Source organism: Scyliorhinus torazame, chromosome 16, assembly GCF_047496885.1.
Source record: "Scyliorhinus torazame isolate Kashiwa2021f chromosome 16, sScyTor2.1, whole genome shotgun sequence".
Lineage (NCBI taxonomy): Eukaryota > Metazoa > Chordata > Chondrichthyes > Carcharhiniformes > Scyliorhinidae > Scyliorhinus > Scyliorhinus torazame.
This window is the reverse complement of record NC_092722.1, coordinates 153274708-153297415: the sequence shown is the minus strand read 5'-3', so window position 1 is coordinate 153297415 and position 22708 is coordinate 153274708. Positions and strand designations below refer to the sequence as shown.

Genomic DNA, 22708 nt, shown 5'->3' with positions numbered 1-22708 from the left:
AATTAACTAAATTCAGTGCCTCAAATTGATTTTTGGTCATGAGTTAAGAGGACCACAGATTGATTAAGGAGAAATTGGTCAGTCAGCATTGAGACTACCTTGTTGGACTATGTGTAAAACTTTAGGGAGATATTAACTAGGGCTGATGAGTTGGCCAGATAACATTTAAAATTGTCACAGCATGTGATGAAAAAAAGAGAGGGTGATAAGAGGCAGATAGGGCTGTACGGTGGCACAGTGATTAGCACTGCTGCCTCATAGCACCTGGGACCCGGGTTCAATTCCAGTCTTTTTTTAAATAAATTTAAAGTACCCAAATATTTTTTCCAATTTAGGGGGCTATTTGCCAATCCACCTATCCTACACATCTTTGGGTTCTGGGGGCGAAACTCACGCAAACACGGGAGAATGTGTAAACTCCACACAGATACTGATCCAGGGCTGGGATCGAACCTGGGACCTCAGCGTCTTGATCAATTCTGGGCTCGGGTGACTGTCTGTGTGGAGTTTGCACTTTCTCCCAGTGTCTGCGTGGGTTTCCTCCGGGTGCTCCTGCTTCCCCCCACAGTCCAAAGATGTGCAGGGTTAGGTGGATTGCTAAATTGTCCCTTAGTGTCCAAAAGGTTAGGTCGGGTTACAGGGTAGGGTGGAGGTGTGGGCTTAAGTATGCTCTTTCGAAGGCCGGTGTAGACTCGATGGGCTAAAAGGCCTTCTTCGGCGCTACGAAATTCTATGAATGTGATAAGAACTCAAAAACTCAGTTTTATTTGTGGGCGAAAGTACTAGTATTATCAGTGGTAGGTGAATCATTAAAAGCAAGATTGAGTGGGCCTTATCAAATCGAAAGGGAATTGAGTGAGGTAAATTATTTGATAAGAACGCCAGATGGAAGGAAAATTCTGTGTCATGTTATATATGCTCAAAAGGTATTTTGATAGGGAAGGAAAGGAGGAGGATATGTTAATAGTTATAACTCAGAAAGAGATAAATTCAGATGATTCTGAACTTGACAGTCTTCAAATTAGATTGGGCAATGAGGAAGTGAAAGGAAATTGGGATAAATTACTGAGTTATTTTCCAGAGAAATAAAAGTGACCCGAGAGAGTTATTACAGTCACATAGAGCTATATGTGGGAAGAAACTAGGAAGTACAAGAGGTAATAGAAGGATCTGTTGGTTATTTTTTCCAGAAAACGGAATACACATCAAAAGAAGTATTCAACCAACGAGAAGGAGATATTGAGTTTAGTTGGATTGGATTGGTTCATTGTCACGTGTACCGCGGTACAGTGAAAAGTATTTTTCTGCGAGCAGCTCAACAGATCATTAAATACATGGGAAGAAAAGGGAATAAAAGAAAATACATAATAGGGCAACACAACATATACAATGTAACTACATAAGCACTGGCATCAGATGAAGCATACAGGGTGTAGTGTTAATGAGGTCAGTCCATAAGAGGGTAATTTAGGAGTCTGGTGACAGTGGGGAAGAAGCTGTTTTTGAGTCTGTATCTCCTGCCCGATGGAAGAAGTTGGAAGAGTGAGTAAGCCGGGTGGGAGGGATCTTTGATTATGCTGCCCGCTTTCCCCAGGCAGCGGGAGGTGTAGATGGAGTCAATGGATGGGAGGCAGGTTCGTGTGATGGACTGGGCGGTGTTCACCACTCTCTGAAGTTTCTTGCGGTCCTGGGCCGAGCAGTTGCCATACCAGGCTGTGATGCAGCTCGAAAGGATGCTTTCTATGGTGCATCTGTAAAAGTTGGTAAGGGTTAATGTGGACATGCCGAATTTCCTTAGTTTCCTGAGGAAGTATAGGCGCTGTTGTGCTTTCTTGGTGGTAGCGTCGACGTGGGTGGACCAGGACAGATTTTTGGAGATGTGCACCTCTAGGAATTTGAAACTGCTAACCATCTCCACCTCGGCCCCGTTGATGCTGACAGGGGTGTGTACAGTACTTTGCTTCCTGAAGTCAATTACCAGCTCTTTAGTTTTGCTGGCATTGAGGGAGAGATTGTTGTCGCTATACCACTCCACTAGATTCTCTATCTCCCTCCTGTATTCGGACTCGTCGTTATTCAAGATCCGGCCCACTATGGTCGTATCATCAGCAAACTTGTAGATGGAGTTGGAACCAAGTTTTGCCACGCAGTCGTGTGTGTACAGGGAGTAGAGTAGGGGGCTAAGTACGCAGCCTTGCGGGGCGCCGGTGTTGAGGACTATTGTGAAGGAGGTGTTGTTGTTCATTCTTACCGATTGTGGTCTGTTGGTCAGAAAACCGAGGATCCAGTTGCAGAGTGGGGAGCTAAGTCCTAGGTTTTGGAACTTTGATATGAGCTTGGCTGGGATTATGGTGGTGAAGGCGGAGCTGTAGTCAATAAATAGGAGTCTAATGTAGGAGTCCTTGTTTTCGAGATGCTCTAGGGATGAGTGTAGGACCAGGGAAATGGTGTCTGATGTGGACCGGTTGCAGCGCTATGCGAATTGCAGTGGATCAAGGCGTTCTGGGAGTATGGAGGTGATGCGCTTCATGATCAACCTCTCGAAGAATTTCATTAAGACTGAAGTCAGGGCCACTGGTCGGTAGTCATTGAGGCACGTTGCCTGGTTCTTCATTGGTACCGGTATGATGGTGGTCTTCTTGAAGCAGGTGGGGACCTCGGAGTGGAGTAGAGACAGGTTAAAGATGTCCGCGGATACCTCTGCCAGCTGGTCCGCGCAGGCTCGGAGTGCACATCCAGGGATCCCGTCCGGGCCCGTCGCCTTCCGAGGGTTCATTTTCAGGAAGGCCAATCTGACTTCGGAAGCTGTGATGGTGGGTATGGGTGAATTATGGGCTGCTGGGGCACTCGACAGTGGATTGTTGGTTACCTGCTCGAACCGAGCATAGAATGCATTGAGTTCATCGGGGAGGGGTGCGCTGCTGCCAGAGATACTGTTCGGCTTCGCTTTGTAGCCCGTTATGTTGTTTAGTCCTTGCCACAACCGCCGAGAGTCTGTCTGTGACTCTAGCTTGGTTTGATATTCTCTCTTGGCATAGGCATAGTATAGGCATTGCAACATTTTGACATTTACGTTGCTAACAATTAATCAGAGACAATTGTTTATACAGACCATAATCCAGTCAAGTTTTCAGAGAAGTTTAAAAACCTGGGTTAAGGTATATATTTGTTGCAGTAATATTATTAAAGAACCTAGGTTACGGTATCCAGACTGTCGGCTAAAGCTATAATTAAGTCGTAAATCTGAGATAACGGAGTAGTCAATTCATGAGGTGCTGTATTTAGTCTGACCTAAGCAGGTCATGTGGTATCTCAGTGGAATACAGATGATGTTATTAATGGGAGGAGCCAGGTCTGTCTGTAGTTTTGCACTTTGCCATAGGATTTGCGTCTGACAAGACAGAAGAATTTTAAGTTGAACGGCAGTTTGCCAAATGCGGCTAGGTTGAGCAGTATCCTGAATCTTGAAATGGTCTTCCTCTCCAAACGTCCACAGCTAAACAAGCAATCTGTTTGTTAAGTGGCATTTGAACTTTATTGGGTTGCTTAATTGGGGTTAGCAGCAGGTAGATAGTAAGAACTGTTTAATCGTTAATTGTAAAGTATTTCTTTTATGTTAATGTGGTTAGTTCTGTATTTAAATTTTAGTTTGTTTTAACATAAAATTATACCTATTGGTCAGAGTCATCACTTCTGGGGTGAAGTATCCTTTCCTCACATTTTTACAAAATTAAAACAAATTGTTTGGCGTTCTTGTCCGGTATCCTAACAAATGTTGGGGTCTGGTCCGATATCCTAACAAATGAGAAAAGGCTAACACAGTATGTCAAAACATTTAGGTTGTACGTATACAACATTTTTAATCAAAGGTATAGGAAACAATCTGGTTTCTGCGCATCAATATAGTCCATTAACACAAAAGATAGATTGAAGCCCCCTCCCAGATCAAGATAGAAGTGCAAAACTTTATATATTTTTAGACATGTGGTGAAAGGACTACAGCTTGAAAATGTATCATGTATCAGTGTGTGAAATTCAGGTTCTATGCATCGCGTTATCAAGATTCCAACTTCTGCCACAAAAAACACCTACATTTCTCTTTTTTAAATATAAATTTAGAGTACCCAATTCATTTTTTCCAATTAAGGGGCAATTTAGCGTGGCCAACCCACCTACTTTGGTTCACAGAAAACAAACCTTTCAGTTGATGCCTGACATTTGGTTTCTCCTTTACAATGTACATCATCTACCTCGGAATCCAGAAGGATGCCATAATGTGAAAGCACCTCTGGGTCTTGTCCTGCTTTCATGATCTCCTGCCATTTCACGGTCTGTGGGGAAAAAGAAGATGGTAAAATGGTGATGGAACTAAAATACAAATTTGCGCCTACTAAATACAGACAACAGAAACAAAATCAAAATATTGAGAATGGGGCCAGAACAAAACACAGTATTAGATATGTATAAAACTGGGGTGAAAAATTACATTTTTTTTTGTCAATCAAAAAAACTTGTTTCTAAATTGTGGGGTGTTACCAGCTGTTAGAAAATATCTAACAGCCTGCCTGTAATGTTTAGTATTTCTAGCAACCATGGTCACTTGTTCATTGCAAAGGATACTGTAAAAATGATTTACAACATTATAAAGAAATCTAAAAAAGAACAAAAATAAATCTAATGTTAGAACACAGAAACATTTGTATTATCCCATTACTTTTCTTTTCCCGTTGTGTGGGATATAGATAGTTATGACTGAGAACGTGTTGCTGGTTGTTCTTTGAATGTTTGTGGTCTGTGTAACCACACTATGAAGTGCCTCATGTTTCACACCAGATTGCACCCATTTTAAAAATGACTGGTAATGTGTAGATGCTGTCTTAGGTAAACACATTCTCTGTATTTGATTTGATATTGTCAGCATAATCAGTGATTCAGGGTGAGCGCACCAAATTAGAGGCAGCATATTTCACACATGCATGCAGTTTGGCTGTACTAAATGTTGCCACTCTGGATTGTGACGTGTTATGGGCCAGGGTTTAGAGAATCCCAAAGTATATCATGGAGTTTACCTGACCCACAACTTTTAATAGATTGTGGTATGGGGAGCACACGGCCCACTCAACAGGTATGGCACAGCAGAAATGGAAAAGTATTTTTTAGAGCAAAACAATGTTTATTCTATGAACTCAAGTTAACCTTTTAAAACATACAGTGAACATCTTAGCAACCATCAATTCGAATACAACCCCCAAAGAATACAACACTAAGTAATCCTTAATAACTTCCCAAACATCCAGAAGTCAAAAGAAACACCTTTTAACAGAAGCACATTAGGTTTACATTCACTACTGAGAACATTTATAATTCTGAATTCACCAAATGATCAAGAGGTAGTCTTTTCATGGCAGAGAGATCAACAGTACACCTGCTCTGTCTGGCTTCAGCTCCAACACTGAAAACGAAATTAAAACACACCCTGCAGCAAACAGCCTAAAACGAAAGTAAAAAGCAGACAGACAGCCCAGCTCCACCCACTCTGACATCACTGCAGTAGTAAACACCCATTTCTTAAAGGTACTCTCACTACAGATATTTATATACACACCCATTTATAAACACCCATTTCTTAAAGGTACTCTCACATGACAGAAGGCAGATGGTGATCTGGCGTTTGCGTGTCAGCAGCAATGCAACAGCACTCACCGTTCATCATCCTTGCAGTTGCTCACAAATGGTTTGAGAGCTTTTCGGTGGAAACTTGTGGTATTTGGAGATCACTTTCAAAATTGCACCCTCTGCGGTGAGAGAGAGAGCTGGGTAATTATCAGAGACACACAGGGCCTGTATTTAACTCTGAGCAAGTGAATTGCCTTTGAGTCAGTTAAGATCTTGCTGTCTAGTGTAAATGAGTATATTTAACTCATTGTGAAATCATATTTTGAAAGGGGAAAGAAAGATGGAATTGAGAGATGAAAGAAACAAAAAAATTTTAAATGTCTACTTAATGACCAAAAATAAATAGACTGTGGAGAAATTTTTTTTCTGGTGAGTTTATTAGGATGCTAGTGTATGAGTAGAGCAACATCACTGCTGCTGCTGGCCATCAGGATAACCACAGACCTTTGGCTCCTTCTAAGTTAATATTGGAGAGTTTGCAGTAACAACCAATTTACTGCACATTTACACTAAATCTCTGATACAACGGCTATTCCCAAAAGATGGAGATGAATTTTAATAATAATATTTATTGTCACAAGTAGACTTACATTAACATTGCAATGAAGTTACTGTGAAAATCCCCTAGTTGCCACACTCTGGCGCCTGTTTGGGTACACGGAGGGAGAACTCAGAATGGCCAATTCACCTAACAAGCACATCTTTTGGGACTTGTGGGAGGAAACCGGACCACCCGGAAGAAACCCACGCAGACACAGGGAGAACGTGCAGACTCCACACAGACAGTGACCCAGTGACAGTGAACCCGGGACCCTGACGCTGTGAAGCAATAGTGCTAACCACTGTGCATGTTTTAACTGCTGGTCCATGAACTAAGCACAACAAATTCTTAATCACGGTAGCCACGGCCTTCACTAAAATTTCTAGTACTGTGCCAAATTATAAATTAATCAGAATGTTTTTTAAAATTATGAAATGAAACAAGCTTTTTCCAAGACAGATTTTCATCCTTTGTTTGCAGATATCGAGACCATAGAGTCATGGCAAACAAAAGACTATATGCAGTTATGAAAAACCAAAGCCATACTTATGATCCAAGAAGATACAAGAGTTGAAAGGAGCCAAGTACTCTCACTTTTGATCAGCTTGGTTACACTCCGTTTATCAGCAATAAAACACAATATTTAAGATTTCAGCATTGATACAGAAATGATTGACACCAATAAGTGTTCACAAATGGAAATTACCTATGTAATGCGTAACCACAATTAACTATTCAGTATTAAATCAGCAAAAACATTCTGGCAGCAAGCCAGCTGTTTCTGGGGGCAGTCTCTTAACTCCCTACTTTTATCAGTATATTATTAAATGACTCAAAGCATTATTTTCTAATGTTAGCCACAAGCCAAATGCTAATTTCAAATTCAGATTGGCTGATTGCTTTCTTGATTAGTGTATTAAAAAGAGTAAAAGGGCATGTGATCTCAACACTCTCAATAGGAAGGTTTACTAGACTCCTGGAATGGGAGGGTAGTCTTATGAGGAAAGATTGGGCAGGTTAGGCCTGTATCTGCTGAAGTTTAGAAGAATAAGAGGTGATTTTATTGAAACATGATAATGAGGGGTCTTGACAGGGTGGATGTGGAGAGGATGTTTCCTCTTGTGGAAGAATCTAGAACTAGGGGCCTCTGGTGAAAAATAAAGGTGTCGCCCATTTTAAAACAGAGACAAGGAGAAATTATTTTCTCATAGTCAGGCATCTCTGGAACTCTCTTTCTTAAAAGGCGGTGGAAGCAAGGTCTTAAAATCTTTTTAAGGCAGAGCTAGATAGACTTTTGTTAAACAAGGGGTGAAAGGTTATCAAGGATAGGTGGGAACGTGGAGTTGGGGTTAAAATCAGATAGCCATGATCTCATTGAATGGCGGAGCAGGCTTAAGGGACCTAGAAGCCTACTCCTGCTCCTAATTTGTATGTTCATCATATTCATATTTGTAAGGTGCATTCTTCTGTACTTTAATAATTTTGTTTTTTTGGTAAAATACAAGGATGAGATGCAGTGACATTTTTTTGACTATGCATGCTTTACTTCCTTAGTCACTGCATATTTATTAAACTGGTGTGAAATATCAGGCTTCCGTAACTCAGAAACACTAGCAATATTGTATGGAGGGGAAGCTGACATTGTGATCAGCTGGACCAAACAGAATTACAACATTATGCCATTGGAAGAGAGTAAGCCCAAAGAATGAGTAGCTCCAACAGGGTACATCATGACAAAAGGCAAGCAGCATTTAACTCCATTGTGGATGGAGAATGTAGGTTCGTATGGTGAGCATTCTGCAAGGCTACACTCTCAACAGTCAGACTGATGAAGTGAAACAATAGCTTGCAACTATTGGAACAAAAGTCTAAAAGCTGCAGCAAGCTGTCTTGTGTCTGATAAATTCTGTTAGTATTTCAACCTTTTGTGGAAGAGACAGGCAGCAATGTTTTGCACTGGACAGTGGCAAAAGTAATCAAGTATGTTTAGCTGTATTGCAAAAAGCACTCCGTACTAAAATTAGTGCATATAGCTAAAACAGTTTAACCAAAGCCATATCTGTGGCAAGTCAGTGATATCTTTTTAAAAATAAGTTTAGAGTACCCAATTCTTTTTTTTTTAAACCAATTGACAGGAAATTTAGCATGGTCAATTCACCTACCTGCACATCTTTGGGTTGTGGGGGTGAGACCTACGCAGACACGGGGAGAATGTGCAAACTCCACACACAGTGACCCAGGGCCAGGATTGAACCCAGGTCCACACTGCCATGAGGCAGCAGTGCTAACCACTGCACCACCGTGCTTCCCTGGCAAAAATCAGTGATATCAACTGACAATGCTGCTCCCAAAGTTCTTCCATCAATGTAATGGTGATACTGTTTGTGAAGAGATCATGAGCAAATAGAAAGATCAGTTATTGCTACCTATTCAAATGTTTATTTATTTTTTATCCCATCAATAAAGTTACAAAGCCAATGCGCAGAGCGGACAGGGTAAACCCTTAATCCATCCCATTGCTTGTTCCGAAAACCAATTCAAACTGAACCCAATCCATGGTCTCCACAAGGGAGAGATACAAGATCCAAGTCAACAAGAAAAGGCACTGCACCTCACCTTAGGCTTGATCTGACGCTTGAGCTTAGCCAAAAGGCCGAGAAGCAATAACTATTCAAAAGTTAACCTTCCAAGGCAGTAAGTGCAAACCTATTGCTGCTTGACTACCATATCAACTAAATATGAAATCAAATTAATATAATCTTGAATATTAAAGGAAACACAGCCATTTGCTACCTCAATGCCACTCAAGGTTCATTTTAGGCAGGCCTATTGTTCATCATAGCCTTTTGACATAATTGCAATTGAATTTAATTCCTTAGATCAGCAAAGTTGTTGAACTAGTACTATACCTCAGAGTAATACCCAGAAGGGGGGTAGAAGAATTGAACCCCAGCATCTGTAAGGGACTTGCAAGTTGAAATGATGTCAGTTGTGTACAATCCGACATGTTGTATCCCAGCTCCACCATGCTGCTCCAAAAATGTGTCGATTTGGTTTTTATCTAAAAATAGGCAAAAATATTGTGAAAGGTATCCAATAATTTATTTTCATGTTTCTTACATAGATTTGTGCTAGACCATCAGAAGGGCTGGCTGTGAGCAGAGCTAAACTTGCACTAACTTTTAATCTCATATCTTTCTGTTTAGAAATTTATTTCAACCAAAAAGTTCAAAGAATACACAAGCACAACAATTCACAGCCCTCGCCAGATGCACAGATCTTTGTGGCAGTGTGCGTGGTGATAGTAATCTATTGCAGTTCAATTCCACGTAAAAAAAATATATCATTCGCACAATACATATAGCATAGTGGGTCTATCTACTGATTTGTGATGAACAATTCAAATTGTTTATTTAAAATATTGAGAGAACATTAAGTGATATTTTGGGTTTTGCATTCAATGATTATTATTTGCAGTCAAGCTAAATCAGGGGTCTTGGTTATAATTAAAAGTTAATTTAACCATGTTGTTAATTTTATCTTGCTTTTCAAATCCCAGGATACAGAGGAAGGGGAGATCGGAGATTACCTATATAGGTAGAAGGAACCATATGAAGCAATGATTTGGAAGCATGATCAAATGCATACAAAGTTATGGGAGAACATGTTAACACTATAAGGGATGTTATGGTCAGAGTACTGCAGGAGTAGGGGACTAATACTGGGACATGTCACATTGAGGTGAGGAGTCCCAGCATTGTGCTGGATATGGAAGTATTTGCATTGCAATGGCTGGATGTGACATTTTTTGTTGTGCAGGGGTGAGGATTCCTAGTGTGGGAACACTACACAATTTTTTAATAAGTATATGTATTAGAATTTAAAATTTTAAAAATTGACACACAGTTACAAAATAATACCATACATAAAATACGAGAGAAAAAAAACAGGGAATCCGTATCCAATCCACACCCCCAACTTCTCAGGCACACCAACAAGGAGAGCCAGCCGTCAATACCTACCCCAGGGGGAAAAAAAGGATATCTACAAAGTAGAGCTTAGCCCATTCCCAAATCTCCATGTTCCTGGGGACCAAACCCAGTCTCTCCAGGCCCCACCTGCAGGCTTCCTCAAAAGGGGGTACCTCCAGTCCTCAGAGACAACAGGATGTCAGTCATGACATTGGGCCTGGTCTAGCCTAGCACTATCCAAAAAGAAAATTCAGGAAATTATGTCCCTAGGACCTCTCACACAACCCCAAACGCCATACCCCATTGAGGCTACACCCACCCAACCCCATCCAGGACAATGCACCAGCCCCACTCACACAAGGAGTGAAAAAGTAATTCCTCTAACTCTAGCCAGGAAGGGATCCAAGTCCATGAGAAGAAGAAAAGCCAAGGCACCCATCAAAAGGGTGTCCTGGGAGGGAGAGCTGGCCTTCGTCCCCCACCATCTGAGAAACCCCACCCACTCCACCGGGAACCCCCACCCATTAAACCGGGCCAGACCAGTACCAGGAGCAGCACAATGCTCACAGACAAAAGAACAAAAAAGGAAATCCCCATGGAGGGGACACCCAATTGACTCACTCCCTAATCCTCAGCTACGAATACCAATCCCACTTCAGCCTACTCTAACAAACAAGTTAAATACAAATCTAAAAGAAAAAACAGAAACGGATTAGTTCTGACTATATTTCACACTCCCCTGCAGGAAAAAGTTTCATCACTGTCCGAAGTAAAAGTGTAGTACGCACTAGTTTGTTTCAGATTTTGTAAACTGAATAAACCATTGATTTATCTGGTTGTTTGATTTGTGCTTCAACTAACATTTGCAAATAAACCAGATTTCTAGTTCGAACCACAGGTGATCTCATACAAACTATTCACCGAAAAACGTCCTTATGGGCTGATGAACCAGTTTACCATTCATATGTACAGTGAACGCTCGAGTTCTGAGAAACAGACAAACAACACTGACAGGCTATACCAGGCTACAATGTCTGCAATTGGTTTTGTTTAAATTTAAGACCCTAGTTTTGGATTCAACCAAATCACTCTCAAACTTCATATGAAATTTTCTTTTTATTCACGCTTGGAATGTGGGCGTCACTGATTATGCCAGCATTATTTGCCCATCCCTAATTGCCCTTGAACTGAGTGGCTTGCTAGGCCATTTCAGAGGGGGACAGTTAAGAGTCAACCGCATCGCTTTGTGGGTCTGGAGATCGGGTAAGGACGGCAGATTTCCTTCCCTGAAGGACATTAATGAACCAGATGAGTTTCAATGGAAGATTCTGCTTGTAGCGGTTCCTCCAATCAGACGTTGTTTCCCATCCTCGTTTGCTGCTGATAGGCTGACTAGTGAGCATATCAGCAGCAAACAAGGCGAGAAACAGTCTCAGATAGATGGAGCAGCAAACACTGTACTGAAGACAGGTGTGCGAGAGAAGCGAAAGTATGTTGGGAGCTGGAGCCCTGGAAGCCAAACTATGCCTGGGTTGGAGTCCGAGGAGGGCCGTGGCGGCAGGGCCGGGGCCTAGGGAGGGTTGGTCACGGTTATACAGAAACAATATCAGTTCCAGTGCTGACCCAAGGTACACAACTCAGATTCACTAGGCTCCGATGATTCTCAATTGCCCCTTTTATAGATTTATTTATCCAGTGCCATGTTGTACCTTGGTATTGAAGTCCTTCATGTCGACCCTTGTCAAAAGGCTCCTGAAAATCTAACTGAATCAGTTTATAGGATGTTCCTACATCATAACATGCTGTAACAAAATAGATCTTCCTGACCTAAAGTCGTATTAATTTTTAAACTGTTAATATAGGTTACCTGTCAGCTTGCTCTCTTAAAACTATATCTCTTACTCATGTTAGAATAGTAGGTTGGTAGTTCCGGAATTAAATCTATGCACCATTTTAAATTTTGATAATCACAAGGATTGTCACTAATATCCATTATTGTTGATGGAGGGAAAGGAAGGTTAAAGGTCAAATTAGATCTTCTATCAATAAATTAAAACCAAGTGGTTGATTTATTTAAGGCGTTTAATGACAAGATCGAAAATCAGTATTGAAAGGAATTAGCAAAGTGAGGAATGTCTGAATTTTATCTCACCTTCAAATACAATGTTGGTGCTCAATTTCTTTTTCAATAAGCACAAATGTATAAGGCCTGTGAAGATTAGGTTGGGACCAATACTGTAAATAATGCTCTACCTGAGCGGCACAGTGGTTAGCAAAGAGGACCAGAGTTCGATCCAGGCCCCAGGTCACTGTCCTGTGGAGTTTGCACATTCTCCCTATGTCTGCGTGGGTCTCACCCCCACAACCCAAAGATATGCAGCATAGGTGGATTGACCACACTAAATTGCCCCTTAATTGTAAAAAAAAAATAAAAAATTGGGTACTCTAAATTAAAAAAAAATCTCTACCTGGGTTGGGTAAGGACTCAGCCAACACAAGTTTGCAGTTTACTTTCTTTTCTTCAATCGCAGGCATGGACATGCCAACCTCACTGCATTTCCAGTACTCCATAGCACTCAAACGCATTCCCTGATTATTCCCTTTAATGACATAACCATCATCTAGATCGTCACTTCTGAAATAGTCAAAAAAATTGACACCGTCATATTTTAAATTATTCAAATCATGAAGCTCTCTATACGTCAGATTTTTTGATGCTTTACTCACAAAATAGGTCACGCAAAGCTCTGAATAGCTCAGCTGATTGTAAAAAATTACATTATGTAACAAATACAATCTATATTTATATTGCACCTTTAATATAAAAATGCCTATCACACTGAGGAAAAAAAGATAAATAGGAATAGAATAGATAATAGAATGGATTTTAGAACGCAAATAAGGAGGCAGACAAATACCAGAAATCACTGAACGATGAGAATTATTTGTAAAGGTCAGTTATGATTTGTATAGCGCATGATGCATGCAGCGGAATACCTTCTGCCTTCAGCTGCCAGTGCTATAGAACTGCCCTATTTACACTTGGGAAGGTAGATTCCATTGCACTGGCAGTAGCATTAAAATAACTACGCTGACAAGTTCCAAAGTTGTCTGAAAGTCATGACTGTAACTCATTGCTGGGCATTGCCCTTCCACAAGGTGAAGAATTTAGGTGGCCAGTACAAGGCGGAGCACTAATGGATATAAAATGATCAGCTAATACTGTACATTTTGCTTCAACGCAGACAAACAGAATCGGTCTTATTTAATGAGGACATGTGATAATGCACAGTAGTACAGTGGGTAGCACAGTGGCTGAACAGCGCAAGGGTCCCAGGTTCGGTTCCCGGCTTGGGTCACTGTCTGTGCGGAGTCTGCACATTCTCCCCGTGTCTGCGTGGGTTTCCTCCGGGAGCTCCGGTTTCCTCCCACAGTCCAAAGATGTGCAGGTTAGGTGGATTGGCCATGCCAAATTGCCCTTAGTACCCAACAGGGTTGGGTAAGGTTGTTGGCTTACAGGTGTGGGCTTAAGTGGGGTGCTCTTTCCAAGGGCTGGTGCAGGCTCGATGGGACGTATGGCCTCCTTCTGCACTGTAAATTCTATGTCTATGTAAGAGTAAGTTACAGGAAGGGGGGGGGGGGGGAAAGAGGGGGGCATGTCAGGCAAACACCCCACCTCACAGCAGACACTTATTCATCAGGTCTCATTTATATGGGACAGCACAATAAATTGGTAGCTCCGGTGTGCAGCTCCAACCAGTGAAAAATTGAATGCTGGATATGGGAATCTGTATTGATAATATTATTCAGTGTTTCTAAAATTAAAATGCCCCAAATAAGGGGGGGAAATGGTTCAATGTGTAGGACAGGGGCTTGGTCATGAGAGGGAAATAACTGAGTCAATTTGTAACACTCAACAAATAAACGTTAGTACTTACATCACAGAAAACATTCCGAGGGTGAATAATGGATGCTGAGCAACAAGTTAGGCAATGTGACCAAAGGTGAAATTTTTACAAGTTAGGAGTGCTTTTCAGTGTAGAAACAAGACGGCTTAAAAACTCCAATGGCAAAGTTGGGGAGAAGCAGGGTGGGAAGAGAGGGAATATACATAGGCCAGCAAAACATGGGTGCTGGCATGTAAAGGAGATTGCAGAGGTTGAGCAAGAGCAAAACAGGGAAGACATTTGTAAACTTAAGACTGAATTCAACGCAGAGTACATGAAACAGATGGAAGTCAATGTGGACTTAAATAAGAAGATTTACAAAGAAAAACTTGTAGCTATCTAGCACCTTTCACAGCCTCTGAAGGGCATATAGGATAAACCCTCCATCCTAGGAATGAGTCAAGTGAACCTTCCCTCTGCTTCTAACACACTTAAATATTTCTTCAAATAAAGAGGCCAAACTGTGAACATTATTCCACTTGTAGCCAGTGTACAACTGTAGTAAAACATCTCTACTTTTATATTCCATTCCCCTGGCAATAAACACATTCCATTTGCCTTCCTAATCACTCACTGTACCTGCATACTAACTTTGTGATTTATGCATCTCTCGGAGTGTCCTGGGACACGAGTTCTGCAATCTATCTATTTAAATAGTATACTGCTTTGCCCATTCTTCCTGCCAAAGTGAACAGGTTCACATTATACTTAACTGCTAAATTTTTTGCCCACTAACTTCACTGCCCATATCTCTTTGCAGACTGGCCATCTCCTCTTGACAGAATTAAATTTGGTGTCACCAGCAAAGTTAATAACCGTACATTCAGTCCTTTCACCCAAATAATTAATATAGATTGTAAACCTCTGTAGCATTCCTCAAGTTGCCAACCTGAAAAAGACCCATTAATCCCTACTCTGTTAGCTTCCTGTAGCTAAACGACCTTGATCAATGCCAATGTGCTCTTCCTCCCCCCCCCCCCCGCCAGACCATGTTCTCTTATATTGTGTAGTAATGTTTGATTTTGGACCTTTCAAATAATTTTCGAAATCCAAGTATACCACATCTACAGGTTCCTCTTTATCCATTTTGCTTGTTACTTGCTCAAAAAATCCAAATCAGTCAAACACGATTTCCCTTTCATAAAGCCATGTTGATTCTGTCTGATCAAATCATGATTTTCTAAATATCCTGCTATAATAAGATTCTAGCAATTTCCCAAGATGTTAGGCGAGCTGCCATGTACTTTCCGGCTTTCTATCTCCTTCCTTTCTTGAATAAAGGTGCTAAATTAGCTATTTTCCAGAGTCCATGGAATTTTGGAAGATTATAGCCAATCTATTATCTCTATTGGAAGATTATAGCCAATCGATTATCTCTATTGGAAGATTATAGCCAATCTATTATCTTTATTGGAAGATTATAGCCAATCTATTATCTCTATTGGAAGATTATAGCCAATCTATTATCTCTACAGCCACTTATTTTACGATCCTTAGGTACAGACCATCTGGTCAGCCTTTAGGTCTCAATTTTCCCAGTAGCTTTTCCCTAAAGTTAGCTTTAAATTCCTCCTTCCCATTCACCTTTTGATTTTCTTTTTTTTTTATAAAATAAATTTAGAGTACCTAATTATTTTTTCTTCAATTATGGGGCAATTTAGCGTGGCCAATCCACCTAACCTGCACATCTTTGGGTTGTGGGGATGAAACCCACACCGACATGGGGAAAATGTGCAAACTCCACACGGACAGTGACCCAGCGCCGGGATTTGAACCCGGGTCCTCAGCGCCGCAGTCCCAGTGCTAACCACTGCACCACATGCCACCCTACCTTTTGATTTTCAAGTATCTTTGGGAAGTTTTCTAAGTCTTCTTCAGTGCAAGGTAAAGTAAAATCAGGAATAAACTCAGCTGGTACAGGAATTCAATTCGCTCTCCTGTCCTTGTTCTGTATCACAAACCAGCTGCCTAGCCCACTGAGCTAAACCAGCATGTTCACATTGACTCGTACTTTATAGTTGCACCATAGAAAGACTCGTACTTTATAGTTGCACCATAGAAAGCATCCTATCAGGCTGCATCACAGCTTGGTACGGCAACTGCTCAGCCTCAGACCGTGAATGTTGTGAACACAGCCCAGTCCATCACGCGAACCCGCCTCCCATCCCATTCATTGACTCCATCTATATCTCCCTATGCCTTGGGAAAGTGGGAAGGATAATCAAATACCCCTCCCACCTGAGCTAGTCTCTCTTCCACCCTCTTTCATCGGGCAGGAGGTACAAAACCTCCAAGCTACAAGCACCAACAGATTCAAAAACAGCTTATAGAGGTATAGAATTTACAGTGCAGAAGGAGGCCATTCGGCCCATCGAGTCTGCACCGGCTCTTGGAAAGAGCACCCTACCCAAGGTCAACACCGCCACCCTATCCCCATAACCCAGCAACCCCACCCAACACTAAGGGCAATTTTGGACACTAAGGGCAATTTATCATGGCCAATCCACCTAACCTGCACATCTTTGGACTGTGGGAGGAAACCGGAGCACCCGGAGGAAACCCACGCACACACGGGGAGGATGTGCAGACTCCGCACAGACAGTGACCCAAGCTGGAATCGAACCTGGGACCCTGGAGCTGTGAAGCAATTGTGCTATCCACAAGGCTACCGTGCTGCCCTCTTCTTCCCTGCTGTTACCAGACTCCTGAATAGCCTTCTCATAGACAGAACTGCTCTCTCTATGCATCTTCTCTACAGTTGGAGCACTATATTCCGTATGCTTCACCCGATGTCCATGTCTATGTACTATGTTTTTTATTATGGAGCAGTCTGCCTGGACTGCACGCAGACAATACTTTTCACTGTATCTCGGTACAATAAATCTAAATATAGAACCGGTGTTCTTGCAAGTTGTATAACTAGGGCTGCAGAGATGGCTTTAAATTAAATAATGGAGGGGGAAGGGATCATGTAAGAGCAGATTCAGTAAATCAAAAGGAACAATGAAGTACAAGAGCAGGACAGCAATTTGGTTAATAATAATCAAAATGTGACAGGAAGGGACAGAGAGCACAAACCTAAGAATACACCAGCAGATAAGGCCAAAGATTGCAAAAATGGTAAACAGAAAGACTTAAAGACTCAGTTTCTGAATGCAAAAAGCATTTGTAACAAAATGGATGAATTGATATCACGGATGGAATTACATCAGATAGCCATCGTTGCAGGGTGGACAAGTCTGGGACCTAATATTGAAGAGCATTTGACATTTTGAAAAGACTGGGGTCAAGGAAAAGATAGTGGGTAGGTAGCTCTGTCAATCGAGGATGACATTAGAATGATACAGCCTCGGAGTGGTGGTAGTGGGGAACAGGTGATTAGCGGGGGCAGTTCAATCAGGGAGTGCCGTCAAGGAGTGACTGCACCCTGAAATAAAATGCCCAGGTAACGTCCCCCCATATTGATGCATCAGTGTCTACAGCTTGACCTCCAGCTCAAAAGCCCTTCAGCTGATGCGCCTCAAGCCATTAACACTTGCTACATAGGAGTTTGCCCTGGATCACACTTGTAATCGACAACATTTTGGAAGATTGTAGCCAGTGCATCCACAATCTCTGCAGCCTCATCTTTTACAATGGTAGATATAGGCCAATAAGTATGGGGACTTGTGCTTTACCCTTTACCACTTTTAAAGTCTTAGCCTCTGAAGGACTTTTATATTTTGTTTGCTACACTATCTTTTTGCATACTTGTAAAAGTACTTTTATATTTCTGACTAGTTTACTCATTCCATTTTCTAACACTATCAATATTTTGGTCATCCATTGCTAGTATCTAAAACTATTCCAAACCTCTTTAGTTAGCCTTGGATCCCTTTTCATGTAGAGTTTATATATCTCAAGGAATATATATTTTGGGCAGCACGATAGCACAAGTGGTTAGCACTGTGGCTTCACAGTGCCAGGGTCCCAGATTCGATTCCTCACTGGGTCACTGTCTGTGCGGAGTCTGCACGTTCTCCCTGTGTCTGCGTGGGTTTCCTCCGGGTGCGCCTCCTACAGTCCAAAGACGTGCAGGTTAGGTGGATTGGCCATGATAAATTCCCCTTCATGACCAAAAAAGGTTAGGAGGGGTTATTGGGTCACGGGGATAGGGCGGAAGTGAGGGCTTAAGTGGGTTGGTGCAGACTCGGTGGACTGAGTGGCCTCCTTCTGCACTGTATGTTCTATGTGTTAGTTGAAAATTATGAAATATTTATTTAAGTGGTTACCATTGCTTATTTATCATTGTACCTTTTAATCTAATTTCCCAATCTACTTCAGGCAACTCAAACCGTATATCTATATAATTAGCTTTCTGCTCAATATTCCAGCACTCTCAAATCTGATGTGAAATTCTATGTTATGATCGTTCTTTCCCAGAGGAACCTACGCCATGAGATTACTAAACAATCCAAACAAAACAAGATCTAAAATTCTGCCCTGATTGCTTCTTTGAATAGTATATCCCAATGGAATCAGTCTCAAATGCTTTCCATGAACTCACCTCCGAAACTACTTTTGTTAATTTGATTTTGAGTGTATGTGAAGATTAAAGTCCTTGATGATTATTGAATTGTTTTGTTACAAGCTCCTCTTATATCTTGATTGATACTCTCTGTTCATCAGTAAGACTACCGTTAGGGAGTCTAGAAGCTATAGCTTGCATTTTCTGACTCATTATTTCTCATCGCCAGCCACACGGATTCTACGCCCTGCTCTTCCAAACAAAGATCTCTCCTCATCCGTTATGATCAGGGCTACTGTCCAATTCTTGTCTCCCCGCCCCAAAATGTCACATCCCAAATCTGGATGACCATGCAACTATGCCACTATACTGGTTATTAGATCAAAACTGGGCCCTGTCACAGTTCAAATGAAGCCTGTCCCAAAAGAAAAGCCTCCCCTTTCCCCAATTGTGGTGTCAATGTCATTTGAATTGAACACCCTAGTTCCTACATCATTTTATGAGCGACACATTCAATTCTCTTGTCTGTTTCAACCATATGCCAATGTGCATGGCCTAGGTACTAATCCAAAGTTTTATAAGATTCAAAGATAACTTTAAGGGTCTGCATATTAATTTGGATAACAGCCCACAAACTCTCTCAGCAGAGAGAGGACTGCAGCGGTTCAAGAAGACAACTCACCATCACCTTCTGAAGGGCAACGAGAGATGGGGAAAAGATGCTGGCCTAACCAGTGACACCCATATCCCATAAATGAATTTTGAAAAAGCAAAATTTAATTCCTCATTCTACCTTATGTTTTTGGATTCCATGTTGGCCACGACAGCTGGATCCCTCTTCCCCAACACACTTCAATTTCTTCAGCATGGTCTCTAATCCAGGGTTTTTCAAATTCAGAGGCCCGACCCGCGAGTGGGTGGTCGCGGTGTTCCCGATCGCAGGAGAAGCCCCCAATGGCAACAACCGGCTGGTAAAATTGCCAGCCGTGACCGGCTTTTACGTGAAGACTGCCTGCCGCCGCACGCATGCGCGCTGTCCCATCAGGCAGATGGGACAGTGCGCAGGCGTGGTACCCAGCGCGGCAGGCTGTCTCCTCCGGACATCAGTGCGCTGTCCCAGGAACAGAAGGGGCGGCAGAGAGGACACGCAACTGGCACGTACACGGACGTCACGCGGTCCTGGCTTTGGGCACAAAAATCACAGGAGAAGATTTTGGATTTGTTTATTCGAACCCTTTCAGAATTAATGTGTGAGAAACTGGCCAAACAATCCGAAGTTTTGTGAGATGTGTCTCAGCGCAACGTAATTGTCCAGGGCAAGTTGGCCCTTCTGGACATTATTAGGTAAACACTCTGGGAACTTCCGAGTGTGATTCCCCATCACATCTTTGGGATACCAAAGCATTGGAAAAACTCAGCGGGATTGACAACATCTCAGGAGAGAGAACAGAGTCCAATATTGCTCTTCTTCGGAACCGTTGAAGGTTACAACTGAATCACCCTGTCAACTGCATTAAGTATTTGCCGTTGGGTGGAGATCCACCGAAACCATTCCTCCTCCTTTCATTCAAACTCCCTCACTCACCGGTTGAGGAGGAAACGCTGGAAGCCGAAGCAGCGGCGGTACCAGTCCAGGATGTGGGCGCTCTGCTGCGGGGGACACGCGTAGGTGATGTGATCGAAATGAGTGATGGCGCCCGGCCCCCCGGCTGCCTCCTGCTCAGCCGGCGGCGGCGGCCCGAAGCCGGGCAGGAAGTCGCCACGGTAACCGCTCCGCTGGATCAGAGTGTGAGACACGTTGCCGACCACCGAGCGCACCACCGAGTAGGCGACCCAGCCCAACTCGTCCTCCACCGGCCGGGGCGGCACAAGGACCTGGCAGCCCAGGCGCTCCAGCAGCAGCGCCGCCCGCTCCACGTCCCTCACCTCGAAGGACACGTTACAGGCGCTGTCGACCGCCTGGGCCGGGGCCACATCGTACAGGAGGCCCCGCGGCCCCGGCTCCCCGCGGCGGCCTCCCGGGCTCTCGTTCACCATGAAGACGGCAGAGCCTCTCCTCAAGACCAGCTGCCTGACCCGCTCCGTCACCCGGCTGCCGAACAGCTGGAATCGGAAGCGCTGGATCAAGTCGCGGGCCAGGCGTTCGCCGTCGCCGACGTGAAAAGCGATGTGGCTCAACCGCTGTACCGGCACCGCCATGGCGGAAGGGGCGTGGCGTGGAAGGGGTGCGGCGAGAGGGGCGGGGCGTGGCGAGCACAGGTGCGGGACGTGGAGAGAGCGTGCAGGAGGGGCGTGGCGTGGAGGGAGCGTGCAGGAGAGGGGGTGGGGCATGGAGAAGGGGGGCGGGGTCTGAAGGTGAGGAGGCGAGGCTTGAGGAGTGGGGGGAGGGAGCCTCAATTGTGTGACCGTCTCCCACTGAGTTCTGAGGTGCTGTACTTGAATTAGATTGCTTTTTAGAAATTTAGAGTTCCCAATGGTTTTATTCCAATTAAGGAGCAATTTAGCGTGGCCAATCCACCTGCCATGCATATCTTTTGGGCTGTGGGGGTGAGACCCACACAGACACAGGGAGAATGTGCAAACTTCACACAGACAGTAATTCGGGGCGAACCTGAGACCCCAGTGCCTTGAGGCAGCAGTGCTAACCACTGTGCCGCCTTCAAAATCCAAAATCACTGCATAATTGCCGTAGTGTTCTTTAACTTATGACCAAACAAGCGCCTGTACTATAATTGATAAATTGCCACACAAGGGCGGCACAGTGACTAGCACTGCTGCCTCACAGCTCCAAGGACCCGGGTTCAATTCCAGCCTCGGGTGGCTGTCTGGAGTTTGCACTTTCTCCCCGTGTCTGTGGGGTTTTTCTCCGGTTCCCATCCACACTACAAAGATGTGTAGGTTAAGTGGATTTGCAATGCTAAATTGTCCCTTAGTGTCCAAAAGGCTATGGGGTGGAGGCAGGGTCTTAAGTGGGGTGCCCTCTCTAAGGGCTGATGCAGACCCGATGGGCCAAATGGCCTCCTCCTGCACTAAATTCTATGAAATCCAAGCCTACTTCTTGTCAGCAATGGTGGAGATGGTAAATATTGCGATCTGCATGTTTTGAGGCGAGCAAACATGAACTGGCTGATGAGCAACGGGATGGAGAAATCAGCCAACAATATGACTGCAGTGCAGGACAGAATGAGCTCGAAAGAATCCAGTGCAGGAGCAAATACTCCAATGAAGTGGAGTGTCCAATCCAAGTCTAGTATCAGCGGCTTGGCTGGCAACTGTCTGGCAGCATTGCGTCCTTCGTTCAGGAGAGCAGAGACTTTCTGAAGGCCGGTATTGAGAGTGATGGGGGGGGTCCATCCATCGAATATGCAGTAAATTCAAGATGCAAAAACAAGTGAAGATGTTGATAGTTCCACATCAGCATTGTGAAGGGCTTTGTAAAGGTGTGCCAAGTAGAGGTTTCAAGAGACAGTCCAGCAAAAATGAGCAAACTACACATAGAACATACAGTGCAGAAGGAGGCCATTCGGCCCATTGAGTCTGCACCGACCCACTTAAGCCCTCACTTCCATCCTATCCCCCTAACCCAATAACCCCTCCTAACCTTTTTGGTCACTAAGGGCAATTTATCATGGCCAATTCACCTAACCTGCACGTCTTTGGACTGTGGGAGGAAACCGGAGCACCCGGAGGAAACCCATGCAGACACAGGGAGAACGTGCAGACTCCGCACAGACAGTGACCCAGCGGGGAATCGAACCTGGGACCCTGGAGCTGTGAAGCCACAGTGCTATCCACTTGTGCTACCATGCTGCCCCTATGTCCAGAACTCCAACAGAGCTGCAGAAGAAGAACTGGGCTCCATAATAAGCACAGCAGAAGCACCAACAAATTCAGTCAGGATTCAAAACGCCATGACAAAACTACACCTCCACTGTGTTATCGTGCAAAGAGACTGTGTGCATTCAAATCCAAATTGTGCCCAACAATTCAAATCTTGTGAAACAAATCTTCCAGTTGAAACGTTCAAATGGACTGAGCTGCCTATTATTGACTCTCAAGCCAGGCC

The 22708-nt window shown here is 43.4% G+C and overlaps 1 protein-coding gene across 1 annotated transcript in view; it reads right to left on the bottom strand.

Moving 5' to 3' along the window:
- Positions 1-20859, bottom strand: part of hpdl (4-hydroxyphenylpyruvate dioxygenase-like) — a 34507-nt gene extending 13648 nt beyond the window's left edge. Inside the window, exons 1-4 of the mRNA XM_072479250.1 lie at positions 20228-20859; positions 12657-12823; positions 9127-9278; positions 4198-4331 (exon numbers count right to left, since the gene is read on the bottom strand). Coding sequence (XP_072335351.1) covers positions 4198-4331; positions 9127-9278; positions 12657-12823; positions 20228-20841 — 1067 coding nt within the window. The 5' untranslated portion in view covers positions 20842-20859. The remainder of the gene's footprint in view (positions 1-4197; positions 4332-9126; positions 9279-12656; positions 12824-20227) is intronic.
- Between the last annotated feature and the right edge of the window lie 1849 nt (positions 20860-22708).